This window comes from Prionailurus viverrinus, chromosome B3 (assembly GCF_022837055.1).
Source record: "Prionailurus viverrinus isolate Anna chromosome B3, UM_Priviv_1.0, whole genome shotgun sequence".
NCBI classification, from domain to species: Eukaryota; Metazoa; Chordata; class Mammalia; order Carnivora; family Felidae; genus Prionailurus; species Prionailurus viverrinus.
The window spans coordinates 98,048,426-98,062,830 of NC_062566.1; the positions used below are offsets into that span (position 1 = coordinate 98,048,426).

Below are 14,405 nucleotides of genomic sequence, written 5' to 3' on the forward strand. Positions count from 1 at the left end.
TGTGTGCATATACAGGAATTATGCAACCTGGCTGTGCTTTACTTGACAGACAGATCTCTCAGTAAAATCAACGAAGCACCCTCAGCTCTAACAAACAATTTCGGTGATTTTTAAATAACACATTAACTAGCCCTCTATTCATATGAAAATATTAAAGTATATCTATACTTCCTCACCCAGGAGACCTGAACAAAGGACTTGTTTTGAAATCAATTTCCAACCAATCTACTGAGAAATCAAATCACTATCAGTACTTTGTCAACTAGTAAAATTGAAAAAAAGAAAAACAAAAAAGAAAACACCCAAAAGATCAGGGCTCTGGTCAGATCACTCTTCTCCCTGGTGGACTGACAGGAATGGATCCCAGCACCGGCTGACTTGAGCTCTAGTCCACGGTGTTTCTTACCAACTGTGTCATTTGGCCTTCCTCAGAGCTTTGACTTTCCCATGAATAAAACAGAGGTAATTCCACATACTTCTCTATAACTTTGTTAAAAGGCCTTCACAACGTAAAATACCATGCAGACGTTAACTATTACTTAACCAATTGATTAATTTCAGTTTCACTATTTTAGAGTGATATTTTCTCCATTTTGTTATCCAATAAAACATCTAACTGTACTTTCCTGTACCACTGACTCCAAAACCATAAACAATTATGTTTTAAATGAAATGTGTTGTAAAGCTGTCAACTTTACATGGTTATTTGGTAATGTCATTTCAATGAAGTACCATCACCTTTATTTCTAAAGCCAAAGAAAACATTTTAGCACAGATTATCAGATTTCTAGTGGACTGAATAATGACCCCCGAAAGGCATGCCTAAATCCTAAACCTAGGTACCTGTGAATGTGATCTTATTTGGAAAGAGCATCTTTGGCCGATATAGTAAATTAAGGATGTAAATCCAATGATTGGTGTCCTTATAAGAAAAAGGAGAGGATATTTGAGACACAAAGACACAGAGAAAAAGGCAATGGGAACATGGGAGGCACAGATCGATGTTTCTTCCAACCAAGCAACACTGAGGATTACTGACAACGACCAGAAGCTAGGAACGAGGCATAGAACAGACTCCCTCAGAGCCTCTAAAGGAGCTAACCGTGCCAACACCTTGGTTTCAGGCTTCTTGCCTTCTGAACCATGAGACAACAATTTTCTGTTGTTTTAAGCCACCAAGGGTTTGACAATTTGTTCCAGTTTCCCTAGGAAACTGCTACAAGACCACTTTTTTTCCTTCTTTACAGTCTTCATATATAAATGTAGTGCATACTTACTCTAGAAGAAAAATAACAACATGAAAGTGTTCTGGGCAAAGAGTGAGTTTCCCTACTCTTATGAAGTAATCTCTGTTAACATTTTGAGTTAAATCTTTCTAACTTTCTTACACACATATGCAAATTTCAAGTATATATATGTCTGTGTATCCTTTAACAAACATAAGACTACACAATACAGGCTGCCGTGCAACTTTTTAATTTTTCAACTCACTGTAAACATCTTTGCTGATAGATACATAGCCACACCCTCATTTTTTTTTTTGTATCTGCATAGTATTACATTATAGGGCTCTACCAATTTACAAAACAAATTCTCTTTTGAAGAACAATTGGTTCTAATTTTTGCTATTATAAAAAGTAGTTTTACTAATATATCCTTGTCCACATAAATATGAAAGTATGTATTTCCTCAGGGTAAATAGCCAGAAATGACTATGTGCATTCTAAGTTTGATGTATGGTATCAATTTACTTTTTAAAAAGCTCCCCAGTTACACTTCCAGCAACTGTTGTGCAATACTGTAAAATAATAGAAAATAGATATTAGCCTTTGCCTCCCATTCCTGGCAGAGTTCTAAAACCCTTGAAACTTCCTAAGTGATAAGACTACTAGGAACAGCTTTTGTTCTAATATTTGGTCTTTGACCCTGGTTCCTGACACAAAGCTCTTAAATCTCTTGGAATTTCATTGGTGATAGAAATGTCTTTTGTCCTAAGGAGGCAATTCTTGGCAGACTCCTGGATAACTTCAGAATGAGGGCTCATGATTAGAAAAATCAAACCATGGGGCGCCTGGGTGGCTCAGTTGGTTGGGTATCCGGCTTCAGCTCAGGTCATGAACTCACAGTTTGTGAGTTCAAGCCCCACATCAGTCTGTATGCTGACAGCGCAGAGCCTGGAGCCTGCTTTGGATTCTGTGTTTGTCTCTGCCCCTCCCCGCCCTCTCAAAAATAAATAAACATTAAAAAAAAAAAAATCAAAATTAGAGGCTTGGAACTTTTAGCCCTACCCCACTTCATCCAGGAAAGGGAGAAGAGCTAGAAATGGAATTAATAAACAACCATGTCAATGTAATGAAGCCTTCATAAAAATCCCAATAGCATGAGGTTCAAGGAGTTTCCAGGTTGGTGAATATATTCACGTACCAGGACGATGTTCAGACCCCAACTCCATGGGGAAAAAATACCCTCCCAGACCTCATACTATGTATCTCTTCATCTGCCTGTTTACCTGTACCTTTATCTATACTTCATTATATAATGAACTGGTACCAGTGTTTCCGCCTGAATTCTGTGAGCTATTTGTAGCAAATGACTGAAACCATTTCATTTGGGGGGAGGGGGGGCGCATGGGAACCTCTGATTTGTAGCCAAGTAGGACAGATGCTGTGGGTGAGCTGGGGACTTACTACTTTCAACTTGTATCTAAAGTGGGGAGCAGTCTTGTGGCACTGAGCCCCTAACCTGTGAGGTCTGTGCTAGTGTCAGAATTGAACTGAACTATAGGACACCCAGCTAATATTACAGAAATTTGTTTGGTGTGGGGGAAAAATCCACACATCCAGTGGTTGAGGTGTTAGGAGCATGGTAGTAGTGTGAGTGTAACAGAAAACCACAAGTGAGTCTTTTTCATTTACAAATACTTCTCCAAATCCTCACTATTGTTGGAATTAGTGATATTTTTCATCCTTGCCAATCTAATGGAAAAAAAAAATTCCAGTTGTTTAATTTGTACTTCTTTGCTTATTAGTGAGATTTAACTTGTATCTAATGTATGTTAGTCTTTTGTATTTTTCCTTCTGGGAATATATTTTCTCTTATATGTGACCATTTAAAAAAGAATATCTAATATCTAAAGACCATCTCATTCAGGGGTGCCTGGGTGGCTCAGTCAGTTAAGCATCACATCTGACTTTGGCTCAGGTCACAGTCTCACGGTTCATGAGTTCGAGCCCCACATCAGGCTCTGTGCTGACAGCTCAGAGCCTGGAGGCTGCTTCAGATTCTGTGTCTCCTTTCTCTCCGCCCCTCCCGTTTGCACTGTTTCTCTCTCTTTAAATAAACATTAAAAAAATAATAAAATAAAGACCATCTCATTAATTTACTTTAATGAGCCTGAGTTTGAAAATATGTATTTCTGTGAAAAGATTTTTTTCTACCCAAATACAATACACTCAACTTAAAATTCATCACAAATTAAAAATTTAGTGGTTTTTAAATATTTAGATTGCCAAGTCCTTCTGAAAAACGTGTCTCCATTCTCCAAATGACCTACATCTCATTTCCAGACTTACCTTACATAAAACGTCAGAAACATGAAACACATAAATATCTTGAAAAGCTAGAATATTCCTCTTTTCTAGTATGATTCTTCAAGTTATCTAAATTAGTGAACTAAAACCTGAAAATGCCATGGAGTTTTCTCTCAAAGAGAAAAGGGAACATTTAAATCTTAAAAGAAAACATATAATTTCTTGCATATATTTTAACTGGTTTACCATCAGACATCCAGATTTAAAAAATTTTTAATATTTATTTATTTTTGAAAAGAGAGAAAGCAAGTAGGGGAGAAGCAGAGAGAGGGAGACACAGAATCTGAAGCAGGCTCCAGGCTCTGAGCTGTCAGCACAGAGCCCGATGTGGAGTTCAAACTCACAAACGTTGATATCATGACCTATGCTGAAGTCAGATGATTAACGGACTGAGCCACCCAGGTACCCTAAACCATTCAGTTTTTAAAGCCATTCAGATTTAGGTTTTACCTGTAAAAATTTATGGCATTATACATATTTGAATATTACTATTTCATAAGAAAAACAAAAAATACCTCTACATTCAAAACTTCAACAAAAATATTCTTCACCCTTGCATAAAAATCACACAGCAGTATCATTTCTCATTGTTAGCTGTAACTGTTTTCAATACCTTCAAAGCACATGAATATGCCTTTTCTCCAACGTTAATAGATTTAGGATCATCATCATCCAAATCTTCCCAAATCCTCACATCACCATCACTTCCACAAGTCACAATACAACTGTGGAGGAAACACAGTCATTAAAAGGTCACCCAGTTTCAGCCTTATTAATTTTTTTAGAATACTACTTTATCTTTTTTTCCAATAAAATCAAGGTGTTAATCAATGTTTTCTTATTTTACATACCTAAACTTCAATAATGAGGACTGCTAATCTCCTATTCTATAAAATGAAAGGTGAATTTAATGTTCCCTACAGTTCCTCCCTGGCATAAAATTCTTTGTAATAATGTAAGAAAGATGAGTGTGTAATCTAACAACAGGGACTAGGTCAACCTTGCTCACCATTGTGCCCCTGGCACAAAGCAATCTCTGACAAATAGAAGCCTTGATAAATGTTTGTAAAATGAGTAAGTGGACGGATACAAGAACTCAATTATCCAAAGCTGATTATTCAAATGGCTGTAACTCTCAAATCTTGTTTTAAACCTCTTGTTTCCTGGTGCTTTATTCATTTGGTATGTGTCCTATCTGTAGGTGTTGTGACACATACAAAAGGAAACAAAACACAAAAATAACATGGTCAATGGCAAAGAGAAGCCATATAAAGAACTATAGAGGTTCAGAAGAAAAGGATTAATTCCCACCTGGAAAATCAGAGGGATTCAAAAGAAAGAAGACACTGGGAAGTCAAAGGGCAAGTAGGGCAAGTAGAATTAGATATGCTGAGATTGGTGAAAAGAGCAGCTCCAAACAGAGGAAACCACATGAACAAAAACATGATGTTAGTAAAGAATGGGGAGTTTACTTAGCAGACAGTACAGGAAATTGAGGAAAAAAAATGTAGATTGGGGGTCATCCTATTCACAATGATCTTAATGCCAGAGTAAGGAGCTTGGACTCCCTTCTATAGGAAGTAAATAGGAGGACCATTAGTCTGTTTGCCCAGGACTTTCCTGATTTATGCATCCTGCTAGTTTGTAATCTGTCCTCGATTTTTCACTTTAAAACATATTAGTATCAGCACACCTGGCTGACTCAGAAGAGCATGTGACTCTTGATCTCGGGGCTGAGCATTAGAGCCCCATGTTGGGTGTAGAGATTACCGAGGAAATGTATAAACTTTAAAAAATAAATAAATAAAATGTAGTATCTTAAAAAATATATATTAGTATTACATGCATCCAAATTTGTTGGGTGGGTTTGACAGACCTCTTCCTTGCACTTCCAGCTTCTGCCATGGTCTTGTTTAGTAGTGTAACATGTACAACGAACAGAGTTCTCACTTTATCACATAGGTAAATCTGAAAGGCAACCAGTGACAACCCATCTCCCCATTCCAATCCTTTCTTTATGCAACATAATACCACCCTTCACAGACAACAGGTGTTAACAGTTGGTTCACTTTGATTAAAACCAAAGTGAAAACAGTCAGGAGGCCCTAGAGAGAACGATTTCTTTCAGTCTTCAATGATGATGGAATAAGTATCTCATATTGCTGCCGCTACTATTTGGTGCAACCAACTAGCCAGCAAAGGAGATGTAGAAAGTTGCAGGTGTCAGTTGGTGGTACCTTTAGAATATTAGAGTGAAATGTAGTGGAATTAATGAGAAATATATGCAAAAAATAGCTCAACAGTCCCCTGAAGAACTTTTAGAGTAGTCTGAATATTCTTCTGACACTGTTTTTGTCACTTACTATAGGCATAAAACATTCATTTTATTATTGATTATGCCTTTTAATAAAACACCTTTCAGTAGCAACAAACTAAAAAAAAAAGATATCAAGTACACGTTTAACAAAATATTAAACACTAAATTTCTGCTTCTCAAGAAGCTGATAATAAAAATGTTAACATGAACAAAATGTTAGTGGACATTTGCTACAGGGGCTGTTGTGATAATACCAAACACAGGAAAGACAGAAGACACAGAACTCCTGAAGAAACTTGAGCATCTACTTTGTAAGCTAGTAGTTATCTTGAAACTTCCTGAAAACCATGTTTCTGCAGCTGCAGAAAGTGAGTTGGCATCTTGTCAGGCATGACTTTTCATAATAATTCAGTACTGTCCAATAGAACTTGCTGAGAGGATGGAAATTGTTTGGCTCCTGAGCAATTAAAATGTGGTTTCAAATGTGGCTAGTGTGACTTGAGGACCTGAATGTCAAATTTAGTTAACTTTAATTAATTCAAATCTAAATAGCCACATGTGGCTATTGTACTGAACAGCTCAGCACTAGAACAAACAACAGTGGTTCTAAATTAATTTTGTTCATTTTTCATTTTTTCTAGTGCAAGTAGGGAGTAAAGTTATAGCTGTTAATATGCAGTCACCATTAGTAAGAGAACTTTTCGGCGCGCCTGGGTGGCTCAGTCGGTTAAGCATCCAACTTCAGCTCAGGTCATGATCTCGCGGTCCGTGAGTTCGAGCCCCACATCAGGCTCTGTACTGACAGCTCAGAGCCTGGAGCCTCCTTTGGACTCTGTCTCCCTCTCTCTCTGACCCTCCCCCGCTCATGCTCTGTCTCTCACTCTCAAAAATGAATAAATGTTGGGGCGCCTGGGTGGCGCAGTCGGTTAAGCGTCCGACTTCAGCCAGGTCACGATCTCACCGTCCGTGAGTTCGAGCCCCGCGTCAGGCTCTGGGCTGATGGCTCAGAGCCTGGAGCCTGTTTCCGATTCTGTGTCTCCCTCTCTCTCTGCCCCTCCCCCTTTCATGCTCTGTCTCTCTCTGTCCCAAAAATAAGTAAACGTTGAAAAAAAAATAAAAAAAAAAAATGAATAAATGTTAAAAAAAAACCTTTTTTTTTTTTTAAAAGAACTTTTCAAACAGTTAAATGATACTGGTTTTATTACAATGTCATTACAACGTTTAAATAGAAAATCAGTCAGATTGATTCCAATAATGGTTTAGTTTTCTCTCCAGTTCACAGAAACAAAGTAAAGCTTCTGAAAGTTTATTCTGTGGAAGTAAAACATCTAACATTATTGGGAATTCTAACATCATTTGCAAAGTTTAATGCTAAAGATAAAATTCTTAATTTTCACAGTAATACCCATTTTGGTAGAGCACAGCACTGTGGTAAAAACAATGCACTTACTAAATTAAGAAATCTATGAAACACAAATGTACTTGGAATTGAAACTATAATTCATAACCAAATGAACTATAAAAATGTATGAATCAAAACAGAAGCCACAGTAGTTGAATTTTGAGATAATTTAGTTTATACCCACAATGACTGAACAAAATTTTCAAAACAAACTGATATTAGATACACGAAAATACTTCAGCATTGCATGAGATTGTTTCTCTCCTGCCCATCAATTAGATTTTTAAAATATATGAGTCTTTGAAGAGTGACTTTATAAAACCTAAGTGTCCTATAATGATGGTGTTATCATCATCATCACCACCACCACCACCACCACTATTGGAAACACGTTCCCTAAGTCTTAGTTGCATTTTGTTCAAAATCAGTTAACGATCTTTAAGCATTCAACTCAAGCCTTTGAAGCTTTTGGTGAAAGGCAGTTAATGAAAACAAAGCTTATGGACAGGAAGACACTAAAATTTATCCCTACAAAAGCAAATTAAGAATTGAACAACTTGTACATTAAAAGCTGAAAGAGTGAACGATATCATTTTGAAATTCTCTCATTGTACTCTGGAATATCTTGACTTGTAAGAAGAATCTTCTGAGAGAACCCCTCTTTTTAACTATATAAATTTATATTCTATGCCAAAATAAAATGAAACTGAGTAGGCTTAAAATTTGTGAAACATTCAAAGAAACCAGAAAACTTACTTGATGAATTAAAGAAAAAAAAATACATATATAAAATATAAAAAAATAAAAAGTAAAAAATATTGAAGAACTTACTATTGAAAAAGGGTACTCTGAATGAAGGTAAAAAGACAGAACCCATAAAAATACTGAAAGTAAAAGATTTACCCATTTCAATTAAAATAGATTTTTAAAAATTGAAGACTCTTCCAGTTAGTAGAATTTTCTGAGCTTACCAGGTATGTGAGAACCTAAAGAAAGTTATTTTCTTATACTAAAAAATATTATGACCCTAGGGCACTTGGGTGGCTGAGTCGGTTAAGCGTCTGGCTCTTGATTTCAGCTCAGGTCATGATCTCACAGTTCATGGGATAGAGCCTGCTTGGGATTCTCTCTTTCTGCCCCTGTGCTGGGGCTCTCTCTCAAAAACAAATAAATAAGCATAAAAAAAAAAAAGAAGGAAAAATATTATGGTCTTAAAAAAAGAGTTAACTCATCTCACTTCAAGGTCTCAGCATAAATGCAACTCTGAGGATGACTGCAGCCAATTTTATAAGAAAAATAAAAATAAAAATAAGACTATATTGAAAAAAATATATTTTTCAGAAAAATGCCATGTTAGAGACAGGCTAAAAGAACTGACTAAAGTAGATGAGTATGTACCAAGAATATTCTACTTATGTAAATGTTTACATGTTTAATATTTAGAAAATCAATGTAAATTTTTAAAATGTTTTAATATCATAAATACGTCTTTAGGAAAAATATTTTAAAACAGGTTTTTGTGTTGTTGTTTTGTTTATTTTAGAGACAGAGCACGTGAGTGAGCATGAAAGCAAGGGAGAGGGGCAGTGGGAGAGGGAGAGAGGCAGTGGGAGAGGGAGGGAGAGGGAGGGAGAGGGAGGGAGAGGGAGAGAGAGGGAGAGAGAGAGGGAGAGGGGGAGAGAGGGAGAGAGAGACAGAGAGAGGGAGAGAGAGAGAGAGAGAGAACCTCAGACAGGCTCCATGCTCAGCACAGAGCCTAACTGGGAGCTTAATCTCACAACCGGGAGATCATGACCTGAGCCGAAATCAGGGAATCAGATGCTTAACCAACTGAGCCACCTAGGTGCCCAAAACACTTTTTGAACAGAAATGTTATAGCTCTATCAAAACAGAATAATTTGCTAACCAATAAATAATTTTAAAAATTATAATTTTAATTCTTTTGAAATCCTTCTCCCCATTCCCAAAGGTGTCCCGGTTTAGATGATAAAAAAACCACTGTAAGTTTCTGAGTATAAGGACTAATTATATCATGTCTTTATCCTCTTTGTGACATAACTACAAGAAGCCAACAATTACCAAGGCATTTCTCACCATCTAGATTCTCCATCCTCACTGAGCAATGTTCTTTTCCTAATCTGACCACCTCTCCCAAACCCTTCCATTGTGCCTCATGAAATTCATGGTTAGGCACCAGACTACCCTCAGCTTTTTTCTTGAACACTTCTTCTGAGAACACAGATTCCTCCTCAATCCTCTTAAAAGGTGGTTGATTTCTGGGGTGCCTGGGAGGCTCAGTCGGTTAAGTGTCCAACTTCAGCTCAGGTCATGATCTTGCAGTTTGTGAGTTCAAGCCCCACGTCAGGCTCTGTGCTGACAGCTCAGAGCCTGGAGCTTGCTTCTGATTCTGTGTCTGCCCCTACCATGCTCATGTTCTCTCTCTCTCTCAATAATAAATAAACGTTAAAAGAAATTTTTAAAGGTGGTTGATTTCTCTTCTACATTCCTTTGGGGCCTGTCAGTGGGTCTTCGTTCCATTTCATTACCACTTCCATTCTATTGCTACACCCCACTCTCTTTAAAAAAAAGGGGGGGGGCAAAAAACTGCTATGAGACCACCTACAAATTCCTAAAGAGAAATCTCCCATATTCCCTAAGGATTTTTAGCACAAGGTTCATTGTCATTCCCTAACAACACTATGCCTTTTAAAAAAAATGTTTATTTGTGAATTTTGAGAGAGAGAGAGAGAGAGAGAGAGAGAGAGAGAGAGAGAATGAGCAGGGGAGGGGTAGAGAGAGAGAGAGAGAGAGAGAGAGAGAGAGAGAGAAAATCCCAAGCAAGCTCCACACTAGCAGCTCAGAGCCTGACTCGGGGCTCTATCTCCTAACTGTGAGATCATGACCTGAGAGCCGGATGCTTAACCCACTGAGCCACCCAGGTGCTCTGAACAACACTATTCCTATCATAATTCTTAGTATTTGTAATATCCATATACACGAAGCCTTCTTATACTAAGTCTTGTCCTTCACTTCATCTCAGGCTCCCATTGTCATAGAGTAGATTTTGTCTTTACCAATATTGCAAATTCTTCATAATTTCAATTTCAATCATCCTAATCACTTATCTTTTTACCTGTACCCTTAATATCCTAACTTCAACCATTTTTTACTTCTATTAGGATCTACAATCTATTGAAACTAACTTCTCACTATCTCTCACTCCCTCACAAATTCTCACATCCCTCCTAATCTGGCTTAGATTCCACAACCTGTTCTTAAAATCACTTCTTTGCATCATCCTCAAACCCCCTCCCTTTGTCATACTTACCTGACAAAACCCCAACCGTGGTTCAATCCAACTTGGTAAGTAACATTTGCAGCTAAACGTGGCTAGCAAAAAACACATAACTAGGTTGTCTGATCTCACTTTAAATTCATGATCACTAACCTAAAGTAGACCATTAGTGTTGCCCACTATTCCAACTAACTATATTTCCCTAGGTCCTTCTTTTCTTTTTTTAGTTTTTAAATTTTTTTTAACGTTTATTTATTTTTGAGACAGAGAGAGATAGAGCATGAATGGGGTAGGGTCAGAGAGAGAGAGGGAGACACAGAATCTGAAACAGGCTCCAGGCTCTGAGCTGTCAGTACAGAGGCCGACGCGGGGCTTGAACTCACCAACCGTGAGATCATGACCTGAGCCGAAGTCGGACGCTTAACTGACTGAGCCACCCAGGCGCCCCTAGGTCCTTCTTTTCTAATCATCTATCTCATATCTACTCCTCTTTCTTCAAACCCCCACAGCCTCCCGACTCTCAGCTAAAAACTTTGCTTCCTATTTTACTCAGAAAACTGAAGTAGTCTGTAGAAATTAGCCTCATATTCTCACTATGCCTCCTAGGTGCTCCTTCCCTCCATTTGTGAATTTGACCACGTTCCTACCTTTGGCCACTTTCTCTCCCTTGTGCACTATATTGTAACCCCTCTTACCTACTCAAGGCCATCACTCCTGCAATTCTCCCTCTTCCTACCATAACATCAACTTATCCCTCCCTGGGATATGGATCATCGCCATTCATACATATACTGCATCTCTCACTTTAAAACAAAAACCTTCCCAGGGTGCCTGGGTGGCTCAGTCAGTTAAGCGGCCGACTTCAGCTCAGGTCATAATCTCGCTGTCTGTGGATTTGAGCCCCGCGCCAGGCTCTGTGCTGACAGCTCAGAGCCTGGAGCCTCCTTCCAATTCTGTGTCTCCCTCTCTCTCTACCCCTCCCCTGCTTGCTCTCTCCCTCTCTTTCTCTCTCAAAAATAATAAACATTAAAACAAAAACCTTTCCTGACCTCACAGCCCTATCCAACTACCCTTACTCTTTGAGTGCCATCCTTGCTGACTCTAATTCCTCCCTTTCCAGTTTTATGAATACACTGCAACAAGGTTTTCATTCTCACCACTCCATAACAAAAGCTAGATCACCCATATTACCAAATCTAATGGTAAATTCTCAGTCCTCAACTTGACCCACCAGCAGCATTTGACATCGTTTATTATTTCCTCCTCCTTAAAATGCTTACTTCATTTGGCTTCTAGACATCATTCTTGTCTCTTGGTTTTCTACTTTTCTAGCCAGCCCGTCTGAAGTCTCCTTAGCTGGGTCTTCCTTCTTTAATTGGATCTCTAAATATTTTGGAGTGTCCGAGGGCTTAGCCCTTAAACTTTTTTTCTCAACTACATTTACTCCCTCTCTAGGTCATTCACCCAAGTTCATAGCATTAAATATCTATTTATTAACTTCCTCATCTAGATTTCCAGTCAAGACCTCAATCCTTAACTCCAGGAGACATCAGCAAAAGATACAGATTTCTATTTCTAGCTCACATTTCTTAGCTTTAGACCCATTTATCTAACTGTCTACACCTCTAGTTGAATATCTCAAAGAAATATTCCAAATGTTCAAATGTAAACTCATAATCTCCACTCTTCTTCTACCTCTGAAATAAGCTCCTCTCCAACCATTTCAGATATCTGTGAATGGCACTGTCATCTCCCCAAATGTAACACCCGGAGACATAGATGTGATCCCAGACATCTCCATCTCCTTCATCATTAATGTCTGATCTATCCTGTTGATTCTACCTTTTAAATATTTCCTGAATGCATCCTCCTTTTTCCATGTCATGTCTTCTCTAGTCCAAGCTTCCATCACACTCCACAAGACTAATGCAGGTACCTCCTCAGTCTTTCTGCATCCACTTCTACTTTTCCACTTCATCTTCCACATAACTTCTCAAAAACAAGAGTCTGGGGATGCCTGGGTGGCTCAGTTGGTTAAGTGTCCGACTTCAGCTCAGGTCAGGATCTCACAGTTCATGAGTTCAAACCCCGCGTGGGGCTCTATGCTGACAGCTCAGAGCCTGGAGCCTGCCTAGGGTTCTGTGTCTCCCTCTCGCTGCCCCTCCCCTGCTCGCATTCTGTCTCTCTCTCAAAAATAAACAAACACTAAAAAAAAAAGTCTGATCACATCTCTCTGCTTCAAGTTTTTAATACCTTCCTATGGCTTTTAAAATGAAAACAAGATTCCTCAATAAAGCCCAGGAGGTCTTGGATAGGATGCCCATTGCTTACCATCACAGATTTCATCTCTCATCAACCTCTGCATCACACTCTACATTTTGGCATCACTAGCTTTCTTTCTGTCCTTTGAGCATACCATGGTCCCTACCCCACTGGAATTTTTCAGGGTTCCCTCTGCCTGGAATGCCAACACCACCACCCCACTGCCACCCCCCATCTCTTTATACTCCCTAACACCTATTCAATCTTCAGATCTCATCTCAAGAAACACTTCTTCTGAGAAACCTTCCCCACCTTCCAAACTGTATCAACATTCCTTCATATATGCTTATCATTATACCTATCATTTAATATTGCTAAGTATAATTCTAAACGTACATTCACTGTGGTGATTAATCTGTGCAGAATGTCGGTCAATCTAAAAAGACTCTAAGGTCAATGAAGAGACTTGTTTGTACTACTGTATCTCTAGCCTCCACCAGAGTTGACACGCAAATATTTTTTCAATAAATCAATCAATATAGGAGTAACAGTGGAAGCCACAAAACTGGATAGTACTGCAGAGTAATGAGATTTAGAAAGATAAAAAAGAGACCAGAATAACCCTGGGAAAAGATCACAATCAATTAAGCAAAGGAAGTAAGCTGGGGGGAAAAAAGTCAAAAGTTAGAAACAGTAAAAAAGGAAATAGTATCACAAAAGCCAAGGAAAGACACAACACCAAAACGACAGAAAGGGCCACTGAATTTGAGAAAGAGGCAGCTAGCCATCTGACAAAATAATCACGCGGGATGCAGAGGACAAGTGAACAAAAGATAAATATGGGAGAAAGCTCACATCTTTCCAACTCCTCTGGAAGGAAGATTTTACACTTGTTAACTTTTTAGACATACTAAAACTACAAGGACGGCCCGAATCGAACAATAAACCTAAGGAAAATACATGTGCCATTTTAGACTTGTCTTTTTTCTGTCTGGTTGCGTCATTTTAGGCTGCTTATCTGACGCAGAACAATAAATTTTGTAATATTTACACCTCAAACGTTCTTTTTCGTTTCTCAAAGTACCTTACCTCCCCAAATCATCAAAACAGACATCTGTGTGTCCCTCGGTATGTCCAAATCTCATCGGCTTCTGGGTGGCAGGCATCTTTCCTTCTACCCACCTAAAAATGTTTTATCAAAACTAGTATTAGTTTAAAGGGGAGGAAAAGCCGGTGGCTGAAGAAGAAGCAGGGAAGTTAGTCTCCCGGTGGTCCCCTTTCCCCCACCCGAGTGGCACAAACAAGAGTGAGCAGAGGGTCTGCCAGACAATTAGCCGGGAAGGGGACACGTTTCCCTTCGGTGCGCTGTAAGGCCACTGGCAGCGCAAGGGGGTACTCACCGAGAGAACCGAGCTACGCCGGTGAGGAAAAGCGTGGAACAAACGCCCGCGCCGGGCCGCTTCCCGCGCTCTGGCGTGCTCGCTACCACTGCGCCTGCGCCGGCCCGCCCGACCGCCCACGCCCGGCGCAGAGCAAGAC

General features: G+C 39.0%; 1 protein-coding gene across 4 annotated transcripts in view; it reads right to left on the bottom strand.

Moving 5' to 3' along the window:
* The window catches only part of WDHD1 (WD repeat and HMG-box DNA binding protein 1), a 69,412-nt gene extending 55,066 nt beyond the window's left edge, over positions 1 to 14,346 (bottom strand). Inside the window, exons 1-3 of one of the 4 annotated variants that reach the window (XR_007152922.1) lie at positions 14,267 to 14,346; positions 13,956 to 14,048; positions 4,204 to 4,315 (exon numbers count right to left, since the gene is read on the bottom strand). Coding sequence is in view for 2 of the 4 variants with exons in the window: in XM_047862357.1 (XP_047718313.1) it covers positions 4,204 to 4,315; positions 13,956 to 14,032 (189 nt within the window). In the remaining 2 variants the exon portion in view is untranslated. The remainder of the gene's footprint in view (positions 1 to 4,203; positions 4,316 to 13,955; positions 14,049 to 14,266) is intronic. The other 3 variants (XM_047862357.1, XM_047862356.1, XM_047862358.1) reach the window with 3 other exon arrangements.
* Positions 14,347 to 14,405: the final 59 nt, after the last annotated feature.